The following is a 14,798-nucleotide window of genomic DNA, read 5'->3' as shown; positions in this document are numbered from 1 at the left end:
TTTTAATTAAATAAAACTTATACTGAAGCAGAGAAATGACGTATAATTGAGAGTTCTGATAAAACAAAGAACAACTTAAAGCTGGAAAATTTTAAGGGCCTGATAAACTAAGTTTTAAGATAAAGCTCAGAAAACATCAAATGTTATATATATAATTTTATATTTTTTATTGTATAAAATCTATTTTCATAAAATCTGAGAAAGTTTATATTTGCTTAAATATAACGAATTTTAAGGGCTTCCTAGGCGATGCTAGCGCTAAAGAACCTGCCTGCCAGTGCAGGAGACATAAGAGACGTGGGTTTGATCCCTGGGTGGGGAAGATCCCCCGGAGGTGGAAATGGCAACCCACTCCAGTATTCTTGTCTGGAGAATCCCATGGACAGAGGAACCTGGTGGGCTGTGGTCCATGGGGTTGCAAAGAGTTGGACACAATTGAAAGTGACATAGCACAACTAATTTTAGTATAAAGGGTTCAAGGAGAAGGCCAGGTTAGAAATAGTAACGGGAGGGTGAGAAAAAGAATGGCAGAAGAAACGAGGAAAAGAGGAGACGTGAATAGATGGCAACAGATACAAAGGAAAGATTCAAAAAGGGAAAGATACTGACACCAAAAAAAAATAGAGGGCTCAGTAAAATGAGAAGTAAAATCCCACCTGGTTAATAAGAAATGGCTGACTTGGGGCAAGCCCTTGAAAGACAGCCAGTGTAGTGGGGTGAAAGGGGCCCAGTCCCAGCTTCCCCTCTCATTAGCTGTGTGATCTTATTCCAAAAAAAAAAAGACAGCCCAGGGCTTATGCAAACCAGAAGGGGAACTCTCTCACTTCCAGAGTTTGGCAGAGAGCAGAGGCCCCTCAGTTCACTGCCTCTGTCACCTCTTAAGGCCACATGGTATCAACTATTGAAAATCAGTCCTTCCTTCTTGGTCTACCTGGTGTTGTTGATCTGTTCTGAGATGCTGCCTCATTGGTTCAGATCCCCAGTGCAAGCTTCACTAACTTCTTAAGGCAGGCCATACCGCTGTCTAGGGTACACTCCTCATCCCCAGACCACACTTAGCTTCCTCTTCAGGAGAGGTGCTGAGGTCTTCTTGCTGGGAAAATAGTCTGCAATGTTTGGAGGGTATTTTTTTTTCCTACATAAATAATGCATTCTTAAAATTATACTTTGAAAAAAATTTTTCAAACTTTCAGAAAAGTTACAAGACTGGTCCATGAACTCTCATGACTGTGATGTTTAACCTTCCTAACAATCCTGCTCTTATAACCCATCTTTACAGATGAACAAATGGAGACCAGGGAGAATAAGGTCTTAACCCATAAGAGCACATGGACTTTCCAGCCTGCCAAGCCTCGTAGATAAGCTCTACAGGTCATGCTGTAAAACTCACAAGTGTCTGCTGTACCACAATGCTTGTTTTTCCATATCACACTGAAAAGGATGCTAACAGGATTTCATCTTGTCCACATATTCCTATACTGCCACCCAGGGGGTGACTGTTTTAATGCAGACAATTCATTAATTATTCCCCTTGGGCTTCCCTTGTGGCTCAGATGATAAAGAATCTGCCTGCAATACGGGAGACCTGGGTTTGATCCCTGGGTTGGCAAGATCTCCCGGAGAAGGGAATGGCAACCCCACTCCAATATTCTTGCCTGAAAAATCCCATGGGTGAGGAGCCTGGCAGGCTACAGTCCATGGGGTCACAAAGTCAGACACAGCTGAGTGACTAGCACTTCACTTCACCGCAAGTACAGCCATGATCTTATCGCTAACCCATCAAATACCCTCAAACCACTAGTACACAATGGCAGTATGCACTAGCATGGGAGTTAAAGGACAAGGGTATTAGGCCTGTCTCTGTTAGCAACTGTACTCAGTTGCTTAGTCGTCTCTGACTCTGCTGCATTTTAAAAAATGAATGGGTAGGAGGGAGTATCCCTTGTGGTCTGGTGGTTAAGAATCCACCTGCCCGTGCAGAGGGCATGGGTTCAATCACTGATCTGGGAAGATTCCCACATGCCAAGTGACAACTAAGCCCATGTACCACAAAAGCCTGTGCAGCACAACTACTGAGCCAGCACTCTGGAGCAGCTGAAGCTTGCACACCTTAGAGCCTGTGCTCTACAACAAGAGAAGCTGCCGGAATGAGAAGCCCATACGTGCAACAGAGTAGCCCCTGCTTTCCACAACTAGAGAAAGCCCATGCACAGCAACAAAAACCCAGGGCAACCAAAAATAAACAAATAAATCTTTAAAAAATATGAATTTAGGGGGACACGTTCCTGCCCTGTAGATGCTCAGAATCTAGTTAGAGGGATATAGCCTACACATAAGTTTGTGATGCCAGCCATCGTATATGTACAGATAACTGCCATGCTGTGGGTTTTCACTGACAAATTGATTTAGGAAGAATTTCTGGAAGTTTTTTGAGAAACTTTCTCAAGTAGTTTAAAAACACATTTTAAATGCATTTCTAAGTACAGTGTGATTCCATGTAAGATCAAAATAGAATGCTGTGAAGAATGCTTTTGAGACAATTTAATTTACTCTATATTTAGCATGAGTATTATAGTCATGTTACATATTCTGAATTTGCAAATTGCACTGTGGTTGTATAAGAGAGTGTCCTGTTTCCTAGGAGATATGTTTCAGTTTTTAAAGGTAAAGGATGATGACACGTGCACACAGTTCAGCAGTAATAATTATTATAGAGGAGAAATAATGGCAAAGCAAAATGTTATTTGATGAATCTAGGTGAAGGGTATATGAGAGTTCATGGTAGCAGTCTTGCAAGTTTTCTGAAAGTTTGAAAAAATTTTTTCAAAGTATAATTTTAAGAAAGCATCACTTATGTAGGAAAAAAATATACCCTCCAAACATCTAATTTAGCCATTCTGATAGAAGGAGATGTAAAACAATGGAAAGTGGATTTATATTGGCAACTGACTATGTCGGGTCAAGTACCTGGTGTTCCTGTAGTCAGGTCCCAACTCAGAAGCTCCAATCACTTGAGTATTCTATTCATTTCTTGGTTTTAATGCCTCTTTGTTTCTGCCCCTTCTGACTGCAAATAAAGTTAGTATTTCTCACTGAGGGCGGTATGTGGGAACAGGGCCAAGAGAACGGGACACTCTGATTTAAATAAATGTAGAGGTGGAAAAAGCCTGGGTAGAATTATTTTAGCAGAGTTATCCCATGCATGCCAGTGTACGTGCTACGGAAACTTAATGCTAGTGGGCATAATTTTTTTTTAAATGGTCGAGAGAAACCAAAATACAGATTTGACTAACTAACAACAGTGTCATTTGACGGAGAAGGCAATGGCAGCCCACTCCAGTACTCTTGCCTGGAAAATCCCATGGACAGAGGAGCCTCGTGGGCTGCAGTCCATGGGGTCGCTAAGAGTTGGACACGACTGAGTGACTGCACTTTCACTTTTCACTTTCATACATTGGAGAAGGAAATGGCAACCCACTCCAGTGTTCTTGCCTGGAGAATCCCAGGGACAGGGGAGCCTGGTGGGCTGCCATCTATGGGGTCGCACAGAGTTGGACACGACTGAAGTGACTTAGCAGCAGCAGTGTCATTTGAGTGGTATTTCAGTTTAAACTTTTAAAAATGAATATAAACACTATTAAGTTGGATTTGCCATAATAACTGATAATTACACTTCTGATGATATTTTTTGTTTGTTTTTTAATAATAGGAGTTAGAGTCTGAGAGGGTTAAACTTTTGGAGGATGTGACTTTTAATAAGCGGAAGATGAAAGAACTTGAAGATAACCTCCTCTACAAATTAAGTGCTACAAAAGGTATTGTGTTATTAAGAAATAATCACATAATGGATTGTGGATAGATTTCTTGTACCCTCTTTTCAATGCCCTCATGATTATAGATGTCAGGAAACAGTTGAGTTATCAATGCAAAAACAAGCGAGGCAATTTCCATCTAGATATTACAGAGAGACTGCAGGGAATCTGATGTTTAAATTAGCAACCGGCATCTGAGCATTTGATAATAACACAGTTTTCTTGGTATAATTGCTCTCTCCTGAGAAAAACAAGGGCTCCCAATACAGCTAGGTAACTCATAATAGGCTAATTTGCTTGCCTGAAGGAAACTAATGTGCTCAATCTTTTTGTGTGTGTTTTTAGATCAATTCTTTCATTTGGTGTTGAATAGCTGTTGCCACAACGGGTTTTGATGTGTGTAATTTTGTCAGAGACACTTGAGCAGCCAGAGCTCAGTCACTCTTGACTTGACCTCCCACTTAGATGTTGGGATAGGTTCACCTCTGGGCAGTCAGGTCATCATTCCATCCCCTGATTTGGGGATATACTGTTCTGTAATAGGCAAAATACAGCAACCTAAATTCTATCGTTCATTAGCAAACTAATAATAAATACTTCAACTCAATGGACGTCAGTTTGAGCAAACTCGGAGACAGTGAAGGACAGGAAAGCCCTGTGTGCTGCAGTTCATGGAGTCACAATCAGATGAGACTTAGCTACTGAACAACAACAAACGAATGCTTTCCAGAATCACCTTAACTCTTGTATATATATGTTTTTAAAAAAGGGAAAACTTAACCTCACAGAAGTACATTAAGTGTCACTCTCACAACAGCCTCTAGCACTTTAAGGTGGCTTCATGGCAAAGGTCTTTTATCTGCCTTAATTGCACTGCTTGTGTTGATGAAGTTGCCTGTCTCTTGGTCTGTGACTTCTCCCAGCCATTTGGGTGGATACCTCTGGGCATTGTAAATATTACCAACAAGGACTGACTGAGGGTTCCTCCCCTGATCCAGCCAAGAGTGTACTGGATCAAGATCTCTTTCCTGTGAGATTAGTCACAATTTGGACTTCTCTCGCAGACTTAACATGCCCAAGAGAGCATCTCAGCACCTTCCAGTAGCATCCACCTGCTCCCAGGTGGGCCAGAGCTTCGCACTCTGAAGATATCCTGACTGTTAGCTCAGCACATCCAGAGCATCTTTCTGTGTCTTAAAACTGAGTTTATTGTCATAGACATGTTTAGGTCTATGAAGGGTAAAACTAAAAACTAAAATTCAGAAGGGTAAAACTAAAATGTGCAAAAGGCAGTTCTCAAGATACTTGCGGTGAAGTGAAGTGTTAGTCACTCAGCTGTGTGTGACTTTGTGACCCCATGGACTGTAGCCTGCCAGGCTCCTCACCTATGGGATTTTTCAGAAGGGTGAAACTAAAAACTAAAATCAGCATTTTTCTTCCTGGTCAGACACTTCCACTATCTCCTAACTTGTTAGAGACATAGGAGGACCAGAGTTCTCAGTGTCGAGGACTGTTGGACTAAAGCAGGAATAACAAGTGTACGGTTCACCTGCAAGCTGGTGGGTAATGTTTGGGTCAGCCTGCACTGTGAGACAAATGAGACGGAAAAGCCCGTGATGCCATGAGGAGACCCATTAAGATGATAAAGGAGGCAAGAGCTCCGTCACATAAGGAACAGCTGAAACCACTGGGAGACAGGAGTTTTCTTTAGACTCTTGAAGAACAGACATGTGGGCTATCTTGAGAACTGCCTTTTGCACATTTTCAGGCCAGAATGTTAGAACGAAGTGAAGCCTCAGATAGATAGCTGGACTAGAAGCCTTTCCATGTCTCAAGATTCACCCTTCCACCCTGTGGGCTTTGAAGAAGTCACGTTGAAAACTAAAGGGATGAGTAGAGAAGTGATGCGTCTCTCTTTGTGAATTTCCCACCTTGCGTTCCCCAGCTTTCCTCTTTGGTTTTCAGGTTCCTTGGTAGATGATGAATCTCTCATTGGTGTCCTCCGCACCACCAAGCTGACAGCCGCTGAAGTCAGTGAAAAACTACACGTGGCTGCAGAAACGGAGGTCAAGATTAACACTGCCCAGGAGGAGTTCCGGCCCGCGGCCACCCGCGGCAGCATCCTCTACTTCCTCATCACGGAGATGAGCATGGTCAACATCATGTACCAGACCTCGCTGGCCCAGTTCTTGAAATTATTTGACCAGTCCATGGCCAGGTGGGGGCTCACTACCCAACGACCTCCCCCCACAAATTGTGTGTGTGTTCCTACTCTCTTAGAAACAGATTTTTACTTCTTTGATTTTTAAAACATGTTACAGGTCTGAGAAGTCTCCACTGCCTCAAAAGAGAATTACAAATATTATTGAATATCTGACCTACGAAGTTTTTACATATTCTGTCAGAGGCTTGTACGAGAACCACAAGTTCCTCTTTGTACTCCTCATGACCTTAAAGATCGATCTTCAGAGAGGAACTGTGAAGCACAGAGAGTTTCAGGCTCTCATTAAAGGTGAAGGGCTTGGGATGTGGATGTACTATGTAAAGGAGATTGCTTTTGATATGCTTTTTGATGTCCCGTAGACCCATTCTTATAATACACAGGGGAATTAAGTTCTATTGGAAGTGAAGTTCACTCCCCCAGCCCCCCCGATTTCTATTCATTTTGCTCTGGTTACTCAAGATGACTTACTTCAGGTCTGTGTTAACTCTGCGATTTTTAGTTATGTTATTAAGTTAAGTTTTTGTTTAGGATTAGGACATTCAAATGCTAAAAGGGGAAATAGTGATTTGGAGGATGAGCTTTCTACTGCAAGAGAGCAATTCCTTAAGCAGGGGATTATAGTGATGTTATAACAGTGTAAATTTAAAAAGAAAGCACACTCGTATTTCATATTTAAAGTGAATCCAATACATTGCTTATCTCCATGTTAAAAGTATGATTAAGAAATGTAAATTATGGGCATAGGTCTGGTGAGATCTCTACAACCTCCAGACTTTCTTTTGATTCACTGAAGAGTATATAACTCCATTGCTAACACTAGCAAGCGGGTACTCTTTCTACCCCCTTCTGATGTCTATGTCAGAAGCTTTCTCTATCTCTTTTATATTTTAATAAAACTTCATTATATACACACACACACAAAGTATGATTAAGGAGAGAAAAGAGCAGTATTTTCATTCACTTCAGTTAAAGTGTTATGTCTAAAAGAAGGGAGCGATTGCACGTCGTTCAGTTCAGTTCAGTTCAGTCACTCAGTTGTGTCCGACTCTTTGCGACCCCATGAATCGCAGCATGCCAGGCCTCCCTGTCCATCACCATCTTCCGGAGTTCACTCAGACTCACATCCATCGAGTCCGTGATGCCATCCAGCCATCTCATCCTCTGTCGTCCCCTTCTCCTCCTGCCCCCAATCCCTCCCAGCATCAGAGTCTTTTCCAATGAGTCAACTCTTCGCATGAGGTGGCCAAAGTATTGGAGCTTCAGCTTCAGCATCAGTCCTTCCAAAGAACACCCAGGACTGATCTCCTTCAGAATGGACTGGTTGGATCTCCTTGCAGTCCAAGGGACTCTTAAGAGTCTTCTCCAACACCACAGTTCAAAAGCATCAATTATTTGGCGCTCAGCCTTCTTCACAGTCCAACTCTCACATCCATACATGACCACAGGAAAAACCATAGCCTTGACTAGATGGACCTTAGTCGGCAAAGTAATGTCTCTGCTTTTGAATATACTATCTAGGTTGGTCATAACTTTTCTTCCAAGGAGTAAGCATCTTTTAATTCCATGGCTGCAGTCACCATCTGCAGTGATTTTGGAGCCCAAAAAAATAAAGTCTGGCACTGTTTCTACTGTTTCCCCATCTATTTGCCATGAAGTGATGGGACCAGATGCCATGATCTTCTTTTTCTGAATGTTGAGCTTTAAGCCAACTTTTTCACTCTCCTCTTTCACTTTCATCAAGAGGCTTTTTAGCTCCTCTTCACTTTCTGCCATAAGGGTGGTGTCATCTGCATATCTGAGGTTATTGATATTTCTCCCGGCAATCTTGATTCCAGCTTGCACATCATTAGTGAGATCATAAAAAGCTCCTTGGAAAATTTGCCTTTGCAGGTTAAGCTGTGAAGTTTTCTAGGTCATTTGGTACGTGGGAAAATGCTCCAATCTTCTTTATTTATTTATTTATTTATTTATTTTTGCTCTTTGGTAAGTCGTTTAGTAAATCATTTTCTGGCTGCCCTTCTCCCCCAAAAGAAGAAAGTGGCATTTGAAATGGACATTGAATGATAGGCAGAAATGAAGAAAACTTCCATGCTGAGCAGAGCAGCATGAGAAAAGAAATGAATGGAATGTGTAAACTGGTGAGCCTTGATTCCCAGGGGAAGGATTTCTTGATCTGGTAGGAAATTAAGGGGTTGTGTGAGGTGGTGATGTGATCCTTTTATTGTTCTTCAGGAAGGTGACTCTGGCAGAGCAGCATAGGATTAATGAAGTTCAAGGAAGTCTGTTAAAATCTTCCCAACCACAAGAAATGCTGCATTCCCATCCTAGGGTGAAGACAACGGGGAAATAAAGACAAACAGATATGAGAGATCATGAAAGTAAAATGGCAAAGGACTGGGTGTAAGAGCCAAGAGAGGGTCAGAAATGAGTCTAAGAGTTCTGCTCTGTGCAAAGATTTCTGGTCACGATGGTTGAAAGAGAGCTAGTTGGAGAAGTGTCAGAGTGGGGACCTAGTTTTAGTCAGGATAGGCCAGGTTTTGTGGTCATAAAAACAATCCCCAAATTTCAACACAGCAGAAGTGTACTTCTCCTTTACTCTTTTATCTGACCTGCTTGTCATGGTCACCCAGGAATCCAAATTGCTTGCCATAATCACTATGGAAAAGGGACACAATATGGCAAATTGTGTGCTGGCTCTTAAATGTCACAGGAGTCACTTATATTTCATAAGCTATAGAAGGATGCATGACCTCATCTAAATTCAGAGAGAGCAGGGAAGTGCATTCTGCCCTGAGCTACATCCAACATGGAAGCTGCATCACAGCGTCAATGGTGGAAGGTAGTGGATAGATGGATAAGCCCGAGGTTTGGCAGCAGGAGTGTGGCCATGGAAATGCAGAGAGGGCTGGGGTTCCAATCAAGAAGTTGCAGGGCAGGGGAACTTTGTAGCTAGTGACAGAGTACCAATCTCTGTGGACAGCAGCCTGATGCCCCCAGATAGGATTTGTCATGGCTCAGAGGATCCCAGGCTGTGACTGAGACAGACCGGAGGAGAGGTGGGGTGGAGAGGGGAAGGGGGTTGTAGATCTGAAGCGTCTCCCCATCAAGACACAAACCCACCCCACTCTACCTCTCCCCGGCCAGCACAGCCAGCCAAGCCATGGCCATTCCCCGAAAGAGACGAGATTCTTTGAAAGAAAGTCTTTAAATCAGAGGAGACCGACAAACACAGCAAGACTTGGGGTGGGAATTTGTGAGGAGGATTTGATTTGTCACAGAAAAAGAAGGCTACACCTCTGAGCTGTGGTTAGAGCACATCTGTGACCCCATTTCATAAAACTGGAGATTCAGAACCAGACTGTGTAGGGTCAGGAGAGTCAGTGAGAGGAATTTGAATTTAATTTACTTGGCGATAGGAAGTCATGGAATGTTTTATGAGCAGGGAAGTAGCATGAACAGAACCATGCTGCCGAAGATTAATTTGGGATTTTATGTTAGGTGGATTGTCAGAAGTACAGTCAGCACAGCACACGGTGAGAGTTTTTAAAAAGTCAAAACTGGTTTAATCTACAGTTTGTAGTAATTTTAAACTGGCTTACAGTTTGACCAAATTATTTGTTAAAAGATGGTAGAACTTTGTTTTTAATGCTTTTTTTTTTTTTTACAAAGTTAACAAATATGGCCCTTAGATCATTGATGTCTTTTACCATTTTGAACTCAGTACTTATAGGGGAAAGAAAAGGGACTTATTTATCAGAGCAGAAATGTTTGATTTCCCAAGAGTGACCATCCTTTTGTATTAATTCCTACTTGTTTTCTGCAATATCTGGAAGGTGCCTTTGACTTTCTTCTTCAACTGAGAATGTCAGAATACTTTGAAAAATGGAACAGCTACCAGGGGCAATCCTGCACTATAGAGTAATTGATACACCTGTTCCCCCTGCCTGGTTATTTTAGAAAGACATCATCTTTCTTTTGTCATAAACCACAGACAAAAAGACACCTTAGGGGGTCTTCTCTTGCCTTCCAGGTTGGATTGGACCCAAGCCTTACAAAACAGACAGAGTTAATGTCAAAATAACAGCTCATGATTGTATAGCTTTTACTTTGGGCCACAAGGGTTGTTAGCTTTCTACATACATTAATTTATTTAATCTTCACAGCAGTCAATCTGATGGATTCTATTATTATGCTCATTTGACAGGAGCGGGTACTGGGAGAAACTGAGTTCTTTGTTCAAGTTTATGTAGCCTGTAAGTGGCAGAGCCAGGATATTTGGGGGGAACAGGACAGGCTGTGATTGTTCTGGGCTAGTTTTGGCGCATGGTATGTTGAAACCACCTATGTAACTTAAATGTCTTCTCTTGATGTCTTTTCGGTGTGTGATGACATGAAATCATTTTGTGTGTGTGTGTGTGTTGAGGGGAGACAACCAAGAAGAAAAGGGACATGTCTTATCTCCGTGTTAGAGCATTGTGTGCATACATGCTAAGTTGCTCAGTTGTGTCCGACTCTTTGTGACCCTGTGGGCTGCAGCCCACCAGGCTCCTCTGTCCATGGGATTCTCCAGGCAAGAATACTGGGGTGGGTTACCATGGCCTCCTCCAGGGGATCTGCCCAACCCAAGGATCGAACCCTCATCTCTTATGTCTCCTGTACTAGCAAGCCGGTTCTTTACAACTAGCACCACCTGGGAAGCCCGTGTGAGAGGAGAAAATCCCTTAAATCTGCAGGTGACTTTCTCTAGGGCTTGCTTCTCCTATGGTAAACTCAGTGTTAGCAGAAATGGTGCTAGAGTAAGGCTTTCTCTTTCACCTGGTCACTGTGGGGATGGAGGGATATTGTGGCGCTCAGAGCCTCTGACTCCATGGTGGAGGGAAAGGATTTACAGGAAGGTACTCCAGGTCGTTCACCTTCTCAGGAAGATGCTAGAGGGGAGAGCAGAGACCTGTAATCCCTCCGCCACCTCCCCTGTTTCTGTCCCCAAGTTAATGAGTGAAATGGGGGGATTTGATGAGTTCTTTAAGAGGATTATAGGGTTTAAAAGTTCAAGAACCACTATTTCCTATACATCTGAATTAAACAGCAGAGGTGGAGTAATTATGATAAACATTCAGTTTATCAGTCTAAAGACATTCATAGAGGACTTTTGAAACTGAAATATAGTCATACCTCTTGGTGGAGATTGTCACATTGAATGTGCTCATTTAACTGCTGATTTGCTTTCAAAATGGGCTTCCCTGGTGGCTCAGATGGTGAAGAATCCGCCTGCAATGCAGGAGACCTGGGGTCAATCCCTGGCTGGGAAGATCCCCTGGAGAGGGAATGGCTATCCACTCCAGTATTTTGGTTTGGAGAATTCTATGGACAGAGGAGCCTGACAGGCTACAGTCCATGGAGTCGCAAAGAGTCGGATACGACTGAACAACTTTCACTTTGCTTCAAAATATGTTCTAGTGCATTCACGTACGTTCTCCACTAGACTTGGTGAGAGCAGGGGTCTTGTTTGGTATCCCTAGTGCCTGGAATATTCTGGAAACAGAGAAGTGGCTCAGTGAGTATTTGTTGAGTAAATGAATGAATAAATGATTTGAACATTAATTACTTCCTTAAAACCCACAGATGTATTATACTCCTTCTTTCCTTTTTTCCTCCCTATGCATGTATCCATCTTTCTGACTTGATTAAAAAATAGTGTTGACTATCAAGCTTCTGGAGGAGGGATTTCACTAAGAAGTGATTTTTAAACTCATCTATGAAAAGATCAATCTCTTTCCTGATATCGAATAGTTAAAAACAATAAAAAGGCAAACACCTGCAACCACCTGAGAAAAAAATCTTTGCATGGAAAAATGTCAAGGAGTTGCTATCTGTATAAGATGATATAAATCACTTAGACTTGAGGGAAATGTATGCAAAAAAAGAGAACCACATTTTCTGTAATGTGATTATTTTCCAACTTTCCCATTTTTGTGTGTGATATGGTTATCTGGATTTTTTTTTTCTTAATTTGGAAGTAAAATTCTAAACTATGGAGCACAAGCTGACCTGATTCCCACTAATGCCTTTCCCTAGGGGGAGCAGCTCTGGATCTGAAAGCCTGCCCGCCCAAGCCATTTCGCTGGATCCTCGATATGACCTGGCTGAATCTTGTGGAACTGAGTAAACTTCCACAGTTTGCAGAAATTATGAACCAGGTAATAAAGGACTAGGGAAAAAGTATAGATCTGTAAACCCAAACACACCTGGGTCATTTAAATTGGGGCCTCCTGGTGACAAGCCCTTGAACCAGAGGAGCTGACACAAAAATGCAGCTTTAAGACAACTGTGGCTCTCGTTCAAAGGCAACCTGGTGCACACCCCAGAGTACATATGACGATTCTGGAGACGTTTTTGATTGCCATGAACTAGAGGCAAAGGTGCTCTGGTGACTAGTGGGGAGAGGCCAGGGATGCTGGGAAACATCCTGCAATGCACAGGACATCCCCTCACAGCATAAAATTAGCCTGGCCCTGAATGCTCATGGGGCCGAGGTTGAGAAACCCTGGTCTGTGGTTTTTCCTTTCCAATCATTGAGTGTAACTGAGACATGGTCCTCATTTCAGTGAATAATGTAGAAAAGCAGGTGGGAAAGGGAATAGGAATATCCAAGCTATTTGAGCCGTTGGTTCGGAAGAAAAATGTAAAACAGTGTGGTTATGTTTAAAAAATTGTCTACCTGTATATCTGTGTTAGAATAAAAAAATTTATATAAAAAATTATCTACTGGTAAAGAATGACCTTTCTACGTTGTTTAATTTTAATTGCATATATTCCTGAGGGTTGCTAATTAGCTTGTGTATTTTAGATATCTCGTAATGAGAAAGGGTGGAAAAGTTGGTTTGATAAAGATGCTCCGGAGGAGGAAATCATCCCTGATGGATATAATGACTCACTGGATACCTGCCGCAAACTTTTACTTATCAGGTGAGAGCAGGTATTTTCAGACCTAGAAGCATCACTTGTCATAGTGTCAAATTACAGATCCCACTTCAGTGAGTTTACTTCCCTGTGTCCCAGTAGTGACAGTAATGGGTGTTTATGCTTCCAAATTGAAGTTTGGGATGGCAAATAAAAATGGTGAAGGGCATATGTTAACAATGTATTCATGATAGTGCTTTTAGCAAAACATATACAAAAATGTTTTTACTATTTACTTTAGTCACCATTTACCACTGAGTAAATCATTTATTATTGAATTTACTTCTGTAAAAGAGTAGATCTCACAGAGTTACAAGGCAATTTTTAAGCTAAAACCAAGAAGATTGCACTACTAAAACATATAAATGGTGGTGTAGCTATTGAAATGGAAGCAAAAGTTTGAAATGGATGTTGATTTTTTTTCTTTTCTTTTTCTTCTCAATTTTCATGTTTTCTCAGTATACAGTAGCTCAAAGAAGGCTTCTGTATTGGAAGGTGTGTGTGTGTGTGTGTGTGTGTGTGTGTGTGTGTGTGAAAGACAAGACAGGAGCGTGGAGCTGGGGAGGATGAAACCACCAAAAGAATAACAAAAAGATGTAGGATTATTATTTTGGAGTAGTTTTGGTCTTACCTAAGATTACACCACCGAGTGTTCTTAGAAAAAGTTGTTTCCTAGATGTTGTCACTCTTTGAGAGTGATCAGAGCTGTCAGCAGTGGTGACCTCAGAACAGAACAATTATTTGTTTTTATTAGACAACATGTATCTACCTTTCACCCATCCTTTGAAAATTGAATACATGTCAAATTAATAATGCAATCTACTAAACAATAAGAAACCATAGCACTTGACTATGATCCAGAAATATCAAATGACATTTATTTAATGAATCACAGTGTATAGAACCTGCTACAGTGTAGGCTACATGGGTGGTATTAAGTATTAATAAATGTTTTTGAATCAAGCAACTTCTGTCACCTTTGACACATTATCTCCCTCTGAAGACTGCAGAGCTCCCAGTGTGCAGCTGGCCAGGCCCCATGGTGTACTGGAGCGGCCAGAGGACACCCCATTTTGCATCCCTGCTGTGTTCCTGGCGTCGGGAGCAGGCCCTAATGTATTTACTCCATAAATATCTATCCAAGAGTGAATATGCTCCTGTGTATTTGTTTGAACGAATAATTGCTTACCTGAAGCTGAGAGCCTAGTTACTAGGGATAATCACTGATGTGTGTGTGTGTGTGTGTTAAGTAGCTAATTAAAACCTCCCTGATGGTCCAGTGGCTAAGACTCCACACTCTTATGCCTGGACCTGGGTTTGATTCCTTGGTCAGGGAACTAGCTCCCACAGGCCTCAACTAAAATAATCCTGTGTGCCTCAATGAAGATCAAAGATCCCATGTGATAAGAAACCACCTGCCAATACAGGGGACATGGGTTCCATCCCTGGTCCAGGAAGATCCCACACACCATTGAGCCACTAAGCCCACGCGCCACGACTACTGAGCCTATATGCTGCAACAACTGAAGCTCACGGGCCTAGAGCCTGTGCTCCACAACAAGAGAGGCCACTGCAGTGGGAAGGCTGAAGAGGAGCCCCTGCTCGCTGCAACTAGAGAAGGACTGCATGTAGCAACAGAGACCCAGTGCATCCAAAAATAAATTTAAAAAAGATCCCATGTGCTGCAAATAAGCCCCATCACAGCCAAATAAATAAATAAATAGATTTTTTTTTTTAAAGTTCAAAAAACTATATTAGCAAAAACTTTCTGAGAATGAGTGGAATTGATAATTTTACTCTTT

The 14,798-nt window shown here is 42.0% G+C and overlaps 1 protein-coding gene across 2 annotated transcripts in view; it reads left to right on the top strand.

Annotated features, from left to right (window-relative positions):
• Window positions 1-14,798, top strand: part of DNAH8 (dynein axonemal heavy chain 8) — a 313,398-nt gene that overhangs the window by 210,288 nt on the left and 88,312 nt on the right. For both annotated transcript variants that reach the window (XM_040249771.1, XM_040249772.1), the window contains exons 73-77: window positions 3,710-3,815; window positions 5,778-6,030; window positions 6,134-6,324; window positions 12,112-12,233; window positions 12,884-13,002. In XM_040249771.1, the coding sequence (XP_040105705.1) occupies window positions 3,710-3,815; window positions 5,778-6,030; window positions 6,134-6,324; window positions 12,112-12,233; window positions 12,884-13,002 (791 nt within the window). The remainder of the gene's footprint in view (window positions 1-3,709; window positions 3,816-5,777; window positions 6,031-6,133; window positions 6,325-12,111; window positions 12,234-12,883; window positions 13,003-14,798) is intronic.

The sequence above is a fragment of the Oryx dammah genome, unplaced genomic scaffold (genome assembly GCF_014754425.2).
Source record: "Oryx dammah isolate SB20612 unplaced genomic scaffold, SCBI_Odam_1.1 HiC_scaffold_11, whole genome shotgun sequence".
NCBI classification, from domain to species: Eukaryota; Metazoa; Chordata; class Mammalia; order Artiodactyla; family Bovidae; genus Oryx; species Oryx dammah.
Note: the sequence above shows the minus strand (reverse complement) of the source record. Positions and strands in the feature narration are given on the sequence as shown.